The sequence below is a fragment of the Macaca nemestrina genome, chromosome 1 (genome assembly GCF_043159975.1).
Source record: "Macaca nemestrina isolate mMacNem1 chromosome 1, mMacNem.hap1, whole genome shotgun sequence".
Taxonomy (NCBI): Eukaryota; Metazoa; Chordata; class Mammalia; order Primates; family Cercopithecidae; genus Macaca; species Macaca nemestrina.
In genome coordinates, this window is record NC_092125.1 from 213526199 (window position 1) to 213536987 (window position 10789).

A 10789-nucleotide genomic window follows, 5' to 3' on the forward strand; every position below is an offset into this window, starting at 1 on the left:
TTATGGAGAAAAATTAGACAATGTTGATCAAGATTAACAGTGCCCACACCCATTGACCTAGCAATTCTACCTCTAGAAATTCTCCCTACATAAATACTCATACATGTAAACATGAAAATACAAGAATTTAGGCTTGGCGTGATGACTCATGCCTGTAATCCCAGCACTTTGGGAGGGCAAGTCAGGAGGATCGCTTGAACCCAGGAGTTCCAGACCAGCATGAACAACATAGTGAGACCTTGACTTTACAAAAAAATTTTAAAAAAATTAGGTGGGTGTGGCATGCATGTCTAGTCCTAACTACTGAGGAGGCTGAGGTGGGAGGATCCCAGGGTGGGAGGCTGCAGAGAGCTGTGATTGCACCACCGTACTCCAGCCTGGGCGACACAGCGAGACCCTGTCTCAAACAAATAAAAAAATTAAAGCATAACCTGTAGGAGATAGCTCAATGAATGCTGATGTTTAGAAGAAGGATTTGGGTTATCTCCGATAATTTTAGAAAGGAGATGCATTACAGAGATCAGGGAACAGTCTCTGAAGAAGGATCCCCTGGGTTTGATGCCCATCCCTATTGCTTTTAGCTGTATAACCTTGAGCAAGTTACTTACCTGAGCCTCAGTTTCCTCATCTGTAATCTGCATTATAGTTGTGTTGTAAAGGTTCAATGGGATGGTGCCTGCAAAACTTCCCACCCCTCCCCGAACCTGACAGATAACAGGCACTCAACATAGTTGTAATTATTTAATAAATATGTTGTTCTATGTGGTGATGGCAGATTGAGGGGCTACTTTGGTGATATAATCTGCCCTCTTGGGGTAGAGTTGAGGGCTTTGGAGTTGCGTAAATTCCTCTCTAGCACTCACTAGACTTCGAGCACATCATTCCCTAACCTCTATGGCCTCAGTTTTCTCATCTGTAAAGTGGCTAGAATAAATTCCAAGTCTTAAGGGTTTGCTCTGAAACTTAAACGTATACTACTCATAAGAGTTTAATACACAATTATTTTATTTCCTGCCAATCTAATGGCGAAGATATGGAATAACCCATCAAACAGTCCAGTAACCACAGGAAACCAGAGGGACGGAGACGAGGGCAATGGGCGAGTCAGTTATGGCTAGTAGTGCGCCGCGTTTCGAAGGGGATGGCCATGGAGCGGTGGGTGGTCGCTCAGCTCCCCAATCGCTCTCCGACACCCGGCTAGGGAGACAGGATCTCATCGTAGGCCGCAGCAGCTTGACTGTCACCCGGGCAACCCCACCTTCCGGTTCACTCTACAACCCCCTGGCCCCCGCTTCCGGTTCCGGCGTCGTGCGTCATCGTTGGGCGACTGATTTCGAGTTTTCGGTCCGGTTTGTCCAGGGGGTGCGGTCCTGGTCGGAAGGAGGTGGAGAGTAGGGGGCCACCAGGCGTATCCTCTGCGTCACAGTCGGCCACCGGGGCTTGGCGCCGTCATGGAGAACGGGGGGCGGCCCTCGCTGTGCCAGTTCATCCTCCTGGGCACCACCTCTGTGGTCACCGCCGCCCTGTACTCCGTGTACCGGCAGAAGGCCCGGGTCTCCCAAGAGCTCAAGGTCAGTGCTGGAGCCGGCCCGGCCTCAGCCGGGTCATCTCTGTCCCAGGTCCTGGGGAGCCCACGATTCACCTTGGCCGCCCCACCGTCGGAAACTGTGCAGAAAAGGAAACAGCCTCTGAAGGGTGTCAAGCAGCCAGTAAATGGAGGAGCGCGGGGAAGGATTCGGGCTCGGGATGACGGTTGCTCCGCTCCTTTTTTCCCAAGTCCCTCTTATGACTCAGAATGAATTTTGACTTCATTACTTTACTCGAAAAATATTTATTGAACACCTGCGATGCGCCAGGCAGTGAGTAGAACAGATGAAAGTCCCTCCCCTCGTGGAAATTCCTTTTCAATACGGCTAGACAGCAAACATGTGAATCAGGCAGTGTACAGATGGTGAGCAATGCTTTAGAGTAAGGTAGGGGAGAGGACATGGAATGCTGGAAAAAGGGGGATCTCCTATCTTAAATAAGGTGACATTTGAGCAGAGCCCAGGAAGAGACGAGGGAAGTCATGCGGATATCTAGCGGGTGATGGAGGGAACAGCAAGTGCAGACATCCATTTACTGAACCACTCCACTCCTTGATTTACAGACGCTTCCTTTTTATATTACAGCTTTTTTTTTTTTTTTTTTTTTTTTTAAATGTGCTCTTTTTTGAACTGTGCTTTACGGTTTACACAACACATTTGCATTTATTTTTATTTTTATTTTTTTTTGAGATAGAGTCTTGCTCTGTCACCCAGGCTGGAGTGCAGTGGTGCGATCTGGGCTCACTGCAGTCCCCGCCTCCCGGGTTCAAGTGATTCTCCTGCTTCAGCCTCCTGAGTAGCTGGGATTACTACACGCAGCTAATTTTTTTTTTTTTTTTTTTTTTTTTTTTTAGTAGACACAGGGTTTCACCGTGTTGGCCAGACTGGTCTCCAGCTCCTGACCTCGGGTTATCTCCCCGCCTTGGCCCTCCGAAGTGTTCGGATTAAAGGCGTGAGCCACTGCGCCCAGCCACATTTTCATCTTGATTTTATTTTTTTCTTCACAATATATATATATTTTTTCATTTCTTTCTTTTTTCTTCAGATGGAGTCTCGCTCTGTTGCCCAGGCTGGAGTGCAATGGCACCATCTTGGCTCACTGCAACCTCAGCCTCCCGGGTTCAAGCGATTCTCCTGCCTCACCCTCCTGAGTAGCTGGGATTAAGGGCGCCTGCCACCACGCCCGGTTATTTTTTGTATTTTTAGTAGAGAGGGGATTTTGCCATGTTGGCCAAGCTGGTCTCCAACTCCTGACCTCAGGTGATCCCTCTGCCTCAGCCTCCCAAAGTGCTGGGATTACAGGCGTGAGCCACTGCCTCCGGCCCACAATAATTTTTTGAAGTAGATAAAATGGCAGTTACCACCGCATTGCAAATCAGAAAGTTGAGATTGGGAGGAAAGGCCATACAACTAGTTAGCTTGAAACTTAAATTTAGGTATTTTGATTCCAAGGGTAGGATTTTAATCTGATTGGCATTGCTTTATTGTGACTCTCTGACTGGTCCAGAGAGATGGGCCTCTTTAGGTCAGAGACAGGCTCTTATTCATCCATTCTCTTTCCTCTAGCTTCTGACACAGTACTTGGCAAGTGGAAGATACTCAGTAAATGTTTGTGGGTTCTTTTTGGCTGAAGTTTCACAATATGAGAGCTAAGGGCCTAACCTAATTTGATGTTTATATGAAAGATGGATTCCTAAACCTGACTAACTTCATTATCAGATTGTTTTCAGTAAGGGTTTAGAAACTAATGGGTGGGCCGGGCTACTCCCCCTGCCTGGGTGACAAGAGCAAGACTCCATCTCAGAAAAAAAAGAAACCAATGTGTGAAATCCCTGCTATGATATGAAGGGAGTTTTGGAATCTGGAAAGAGCTAAGTTAGGAGACAATTGGATTTGCTGTGCAGTGGCATTATAATGAGATTCCAGCTGCCCTGTGTGTCACCTGATTAAATAATCAAGTTAATCCTGAAGTGATTAGCTCTGTGTAACTGATACTTCACTTTCTGACTCCAGATCACTTTGGCCTCAAGTTGGCTGGTAGTGGGATTCTTTGAAGCGGTGAACTCTTTAGGTCCCATCTTTGGGTGACCGTAAAACCTTTGCCGGGCCGGGCGCGGTGGCTCATGCCTGTAATCCCAGCGCTTTGGGAGGCTGAGGTGGGCGGATCACAAGGCCAGGAGTTCGAGACCATCCTGCCTAACACGTGAAACCCTGTCTCTACTAAAAATACAAAAAAAAAAAAAAAAAAAAAAAAAAAAAAATTAGCCGGGTGTGATGGCAGACGCCTGTAGTCCCAGCTACTCGGGAGGAATGTGAACCTGGGAGGCGGAGGTTGCAGTGAGCCGAGATCGTGCCACTGCACTCCAACCTGGGCGACAGAGCGAGACTCCTTCTCAAAAAAAAACCAAAAACCAAAAACACAACAACCTTTGCCAACCAGTTCCTAAATGAGGATGAAATAGCCCCTTCCTGGAAAAAGAGTTGGGACTCTTAATATCTTATATTCTATTTTCTATTTCCTTCCTCTCTTTCTCCCTCCTTTCCTTCCTTTTCTTTCTCCTTGGCCTGCCTTCCTGTCGTTTGTTTATTTCTTCTTTTTTGCTCTGTTTTTTTTGAGGCATGGTCTTACTGTGTTGCCCAGGCTGGAGCACAGTGGCACAAACATAGCTCACTGCAGCCTCGAGCTCCCAGGCCCAAGCTAGTCTCCTGCCTCAGCCTCCTAAGTAGCTAGGACCACAGGTGCACACCACCACGTCCAGCTAATTTTTTATTTTTCATAGAGATGGGGTCTTGCAAGTTGCCCATGCTAGTTTTGCACTGCTGGCCTCAAGCAGCCATCCCACTTTAGACTCCCAAAGTGCTGGGATTACAGGTGTGAGCTACCATGCCCGTCCTAGATTCTATTTTCTTGATCAGATGACAAAACTTCCAGAGTGGGGCTTGTGTCCTATCCTGTATATCTCTCATAGGAGAATGCATATTTATTGCGTGCCTCCTGTGTGCCAGCCCCTGGACTGGATTCTTTCACACCTTAAAGTTCATTTAACCCACATAAAAATCCTGTGAAATTGCATTTTCCCTGTCCTTTACAGTTTTGGAACCTGAGACTCAGATAAATGAAGTTGTCCCAAGCCACAGTGGATCCATTGGCGCTTGATTAAACTCCAGGTCTTTCTGATCATATTCTCCCTCTTCCCCCTTTAAAATTCGAATTGGCCATCCTGTGATGGATACTTTGCTAGCTGTCTGACTTTGGGCAAATCACTTCATCTCTCTGAGCCTGTTTCCTTATCTGTAATTGGTGATAATAATGTCTGCTGTAAAGGGATGGTGTGGGCATTAAGTGGTTTATGCATTTAAAGTGCCTAGCATATTGCCTGGTACACAGTATATTTAAAATGCTTATTTATTCATTAATTTATTCATCAAATAATGTATTAAATGCTTGCTGTGTGTCAGGCACAGTTCTCAGCACTAGGGGGATAGCAGTGAACGAGACAAACCATGTCCAAGCGCTCCTAGGGTTTAACATTCTAGTGGAAGGAGACAGATAATAAATGAGTACATTGTTAGTTGTTATTGCTGTCATTTCGGATCTTCACAGTGTAAGTGGCTAAGAAATTTTGACTGACCTTGCTCCTGTCATTTACTGTGTAGCAGTAGCTAAAACTCCGAGTGACCTTCATATACATCTGGTGTCTCATTTTTAGAGGTTACTGAATCTGGCATCCTTAAGAGCTGTTTTTGGGTATACCCTGAAAGCAGAGGTGGTCGTTTATTCGTCCCTGAATCTCTGACACCCAGCACGGTGCCCGGCACATAGATGCTCAGGAAATAATTGTTGGTTTTATTCCTTTTCTCTTATTTTTGAAACAGCAGTAACAGGATTGGTTTCCCAAATGCAGTGGGTTGGACGCTCTGAGTTGGAAGGCAGAGGAGAATTAGGGATTGTTAGAGGAAGACAGCAGCAGAAGGAACCGTGCTCATTTAATTATGACCGTGAAAAAGGCAAAAAGTAGAACAGACTGGGTGCAGTGGCTCACACCTGTAATCCTAGCACTTTGGGAGGCCAAGGGAGGAGGATCACTTGAGCCCAGGAGCTCAAGACCAGCCTAGGCAACATTGGGAGACTCTGTCTCTGCAAAATAAAAAAATTAGCCAGGTGTGGTGGTGCATGCCTGTGGTCTCAGCAACTTGGGGACCTGAGGTGGGAGGATCACTTGAACCTGGGAGGTTGAGGCTGCAGTGAGCCATGATTGCACTACTATACTCCAGCCTGGGTATAACAGTGAGACCCCAGCTCAAAAATAAATAAATAAATAAATAAATAAATAAATAAATAAATGTAAAATGGCATTTGGCACCAGTTAACAGTCTTGCCCTGTGGAAGCAAAGGCAACCCCCCTGCTTTGTTTTTTTAATAACACACAATGCAGGGCATTGGTTCGTAAAGATGTGGTAATGTTAATAACAACACCTACCAGTTCTCAGACCACTGCCATGCACTAGGCAGTAGGTTAGGTACTTTATACCTGAATCCTTTGGACCATAGCTCTGTGTTGTCAAGAAGAGATTGAATGATGATCAGTCTCTGGTATGTAAATTGACTAGTACCTTTTATGTTTTCACTAAAAAGTCTTAACATGAAAAGGAGTGTAGGTTTTGGTTAACTGGAAAAAGAATGTGTGTGGCACCCGCATTCTGCAGTGATGGAAGAGGGCACAGGCATGGCTCCGTTCCTGTTGATGTACACAGCTTTGAAATCTGATTCTCTGTAGTCACCTTCCTGTCCAATTTCCGTATTCTCTTGACATGAAAAAAATAGAATCTTTTTCTTTTTTTGCCTGTAAGTTTGACTGAGCGTGTCAGTGTTCAATGGCCAATTTATTTAATTTTTTTTTTGTATTTAGGGAGCTAAAAAAGTTCACTTGGGTGAAGATTTAAAGAGTATTCTTTCAGAAGCTCCAGGAAAATGTGTGCCTTATGCTGTTATAGAAGGTATGTTTGCTTATAGGGCAATGGAAAACAACTTCCTTTTTCCAAAAGATTGATAAAGATCATCTTGGCTCATGTTAAGTGCCTTTTGTGGTGTTGGGTCCATGGTCCAGAACATACTTTGGGGTCAGAAAGACGTGGGTTATTGCTTTGTGATCGCGAAGATTACCAGACCTCCCTGAACCACTGTTGCCTGATCTCGAAAATAATACTTAACCTTTATAGGGTTGTTATAAGACAAATTATGTGATCCATGCAAAGTGCTTGGGAGAGTGCTTCTAAAATGTGACTTACGGTGATCAGAATGTCATTGTTTTGATTAATTAGCAAAAGTCAACTGAAAACATTTAATTTTTAACATTTTTTAAATTAAAAAAAATTTTTTTTTTGAGGCCAGTTGTGGTAGCTCACGCCTGTAATCCCAGCACTTTGGGAAGCTGAGGTGGGCTGATCACTTGAGCTCAGGAGTTTGAGACCATCCTGGCCAACATGGTGAAACCCCATCTCTACTAAAAATACAAAAATCAACTGGATGTGGTGTCATGGCACATACCTGTAATCCCAGCTACTTGGGAGGTGAGGCAGGAGAATCACTTGAACCCGGGGGGCGGTTGCAGTGAGCCAAGATTGTGCCACTGCACTCCAGCCTGGGTGACAGAGTGAGGCTCCGTTTCAAATAGAGTCTTGACTCTGTCACCCAGGTAGCTGTAGTATGGTGGTGTGATCATAGCTCACTGCAGCCTCAAACTCCTGAGCTCAAGTGATTCTCCTGCCTCAGCCTCCCAAGTACCTGGGACTACAGGCATATGCCCTGCTAACTTTAATTTTTTGTAAAGATGGAATCTCACTGTGTTGACCAGGCTGGTCTCAAACTCGTGGCCCCAAGTGATCCTTCTGCCTTGGCTTCCCAAAGTGTTGGGATTATAGTTGTGAACTACTGTGCCAGACCAGAAAACACATTTTAAACTATCTGAAAGGAGAGGGCAGAAAAATTCTTTAGAAATAATAGAATTTGTGTCCACTTAGGAGCTGTACGGTCTGTTAAAGAAACGCTTAACAGCCAGTTTGTGGAAAACTGCAAGGGGGTAATTCAGCGCCTGACACTTCAGGAGCACAAGATGGTGTGGAATCGAACCACCCACCTTTGGTATGTATCACTTCTCCACTGGCCAAAACCCTTATAGTTGGTCTATTCAAATGCCGGGGTCCTGGGTGCTGTTGCGTTGTCTTCAGCTTCTCCTGAGAGAGGTTGAAGACCAGTCTCTTAATGCAGGTCATATTCTTGTGCGTAGCCTGTGGGCCTCCTACATCAGAATCACCTAGGCATCTTGTTGAAATGCAGATTTCTGGGCTCCCTTCCAGACTTAGCCAACCAGAATTTCCAGGATCAGGCACCTGGAATCTGTTGTTAGTTACACTGAAGTTTGAGAACCACTGAATCAGTGATTTCAGTATTTCCTAAAATGCTTTTGTGCCATCACATGAAATACCAGTTTTCCAGCTGGTCCTAGTGGGTTCTGTTTTAGATGTTTGTTTTACAGTGGAAAGGGAAATGAATGGTTTCCGTAGTCTGTGGCGGTGTTTGTTGCCCACTGAGATCGCCCCAGGACCTAAAAATGGAGCCTCCTTGTTAGGAGGCACCTGTAGATAGTGATCTTACTGTCTTCTTCTGGTTACTTCAGACTCTATGCTGTCTTCTGCATTTAGTTGATCTCCAGCTCTGCCTGGGTGTTTGCTGTTTGCTACCCTGTATCTTTAGTTCTCTTATTCTTCTAGGAATGATTGCTCAAAGATCATTCATCAGAGGACCAACACAGTGCCCTTTGACCTGGTGCCCCACGAGGATGGTGTGGATGTGGCCGTGCGAGTGCTGAAGCCCCTGGACTCAGTGGATCTGGGCCTAGAGACTGTGTATGAGAAGTTCCACCCCTCGATTCAGTCCTTCACCGATGTCATTGGCCACTACATCAGCGGTGAGCGGCCCAAAGGCATCCAGGAGACCGAGGAGATGCTGAAGGTGGGGGCCACCCTCACGGGGGTTGGCGAACTGGTCCTGGACAACAACTCTGTCCGCCTGCAGCCGCCCAAACAAGGCATGCAGTACTATCTAAGCAGCCAGGACTTCGACAGCCTGCTGCAGAGGCAAGAGTCGAGCGTCAGGCTCTGGAAGGTGTTGGCGCTGGTTTTTGGCTTTGCCACATGTGCCACCCTCTTCTTCATCCTCCGGAAGCAGTATCTGCAGCGGCAGGAGCGTCTGCGCCTCAAGCAGATGCAGGAGGAGTTCCAGGAGCATGAGGCCCAGCTGCTGAGCCGGGCCAAGCCCGAGGACAGGGAGAGTCTGAAGAGCGCCTGTGTCGTGTGTCTGAGCAGCTTCAAGTCCTGCGTCTTTCTGGAGTGTGGGCACGTTTGTTCCTGCACCGAGTGCTACCGCGCCTTGCCAGAGCCCAAGAAGTGCCCTATCTGCAGACAGGCGATCACCCGGGTGATCCCCCTGTACAACAGCTAATGGTTTGGAAGCTGCACAGCTTGGCATGGTAGCTCCCCTGCCCCCTTTTCAGGGATTTTTATCTGAAGGCCTTTGAAGGAGCAGTGGCGGGGGTAGCTGTCACCTCCAGGTATGATTGAGGGACCCACGCCTCCAGTGGCAAGATGCTGCCTTTCCCGCCTGAATGGGGACCCTGTCCACGTGGGGCCTGAGAATCAGAGCCTCGCCCTGGGAGGCTGCCGTGGCGTCTCCTCCCAGGAGCCAGATCCGTGCGAGTGTGACTGAAAACGCCTCATCGCTTAGGCACCAAAGTCAGTGATCAGCAGCCCTTCTGTTCCTGTGTCTTCTGTTTTTTTTCTGGTGAATTGTTGCTTGCTGTGGACTTGGTGGAGGACTCAGTCAGAGGGGAGGAAAGGCTGGGCCCTGAGTACAACGGATGCCTTGGATGCTGCCTCCAAAGAGGTTCTGCCGCAGCTTTTCTTCTTTTTCCTCATGCCCCGGGAAATAGTCTTTCTTCAGAATTGTCAGGCTGGGCGGTCAACTTGTGTTCCTTTTCCCTCACCGGCTTGCCTCTTAAACGCCTGCACATGTGTGTAGAGGACAAAAGAAAGTGAAGTCAGCACATCTGCTTCTGCCCAAATGGTTGGGGCCCTGGGCAACAGATTGGAGAGAGATCGCGTGAAGGGCAGTTGGTCAGGCAGCCCTCCTGGTTTCGCCGCTGGCCCTGATTTGAACTGCTACCACTTGGGAAAGCTCAGGGGTGGTCCCTGGTTTTCCCTCCTGGAGAATGAGGCGCAGAGGCTTCGCCTCCCGAAGGACACAGTGTGGATGCTGCTGGCCTAGTGTCCTGGCCTCACAGCTTCCTTGCAAGGCTGTCACAAGGAAAAGCAGCCGGCTGGCACCCTGAGCATACGGCCTTTCAGGGCTCCCTCATCCAGCCTGTCGCAGTGTTGACATCTTGGTGTACTCATGTTGCTTCTCCTTTTGTTACCCCCTCCCTGTATTACCATTTGCCCCTCACCTGTCCTTGGTGAGCCTTTGAGTGCGAGACCAATGGGGCTGTCTTCCCCTGCCTTGAGTAGTCGGAGGTCACATACACAGCTTTTTTTTATAGCCCTTTTCTGCCTTTGAATATTCATATCTCGTCCTCCTTTGTGCAGGTGAGGAAGGGGTGCCGTCAGGGGCCGACACTAGTACGATGCAGTGTCCAGTGTGAACAGCACAAATTAAACATGTTGCAACCAAGTGCTAGCCTGTTGCTTGTTAAAAAGAGTTAAATGGCTAAGCCTAAGCGTTCTCAGGATGGGATTGAATCCCCGCCGCAGTGGAGAGAAAGGTGGGGAGTTTGAGGCCTCTGTGCCCTGTTCCTTGGCTGTAGTGGTTTGGGCCTCCCCCAGATGGTGTGATGCGGAGGCAGGGATGCCTGCCCCCAGGGAGGAATCTGGACAGCCCGCCCGCAGGTTATAGCTGGACTTGCTGACCGTCTTTGAAGTCTGTCCCAACAGGCTACAAACCAGGGCAGTGAGATTTCACCTGCTGGGAGAATGGGATGGAGATGGGGCACTGGGGGACAGCAGAGAGGACATGAGCATTTAGCAATACCGCTGTGCACGAGGTCCTGTGCTGCGTGCTGTTTCACACTCATTTCAGAGTGAGTGCATCCTCACAAAACCCCTGCAGGCCGAGTCCTGGTGTGTCTGCTGTACGGGAGAGGAAGGAGGCC

The 10789-nt window shown here is 47.8% G+C and overlaps 1 protein-coding gene across 2 annotated transcripts; it reads left to right on the forward strand.

Moving 5' to 3' along the window:
* The first annotated feature begins 1260 nt into the window (after positions 1-1260).
* On the forward strand, positions 1261-10311 carry LOC105483088 (mitochondrial E3 ubiquitin protein ligase 1). 2 transcript variants are annotated; one of them, XM_011743718.3, is made up of 4 exons: positions 1261-1571; positions 6497-6584; positions 7608-7728; positions 8358-10311. In XM_011743718.3, the coding sequence occupies exons 1-4, from the start codon at positions 1452-1454 to the stop codon at positions 9085-9087; spliced, it is 1059 nt and encodes a 352-aa protein (XP_011742020.1). In that variant the 5' UTR covers positions 1261-1451; the 3' UTR covers positions 9088-10311. The 2 variants fall into 2 exon arrangements, with proteins under 2 accessions (XP_011742020.1, XP_011742021.1); XM_011743719.3 differs by lacking the exon at positions 1261-1571 and adding an exon at positions 1578-1859.
* Positions 10312-10789: the final 478 nt, after the last annotated feature.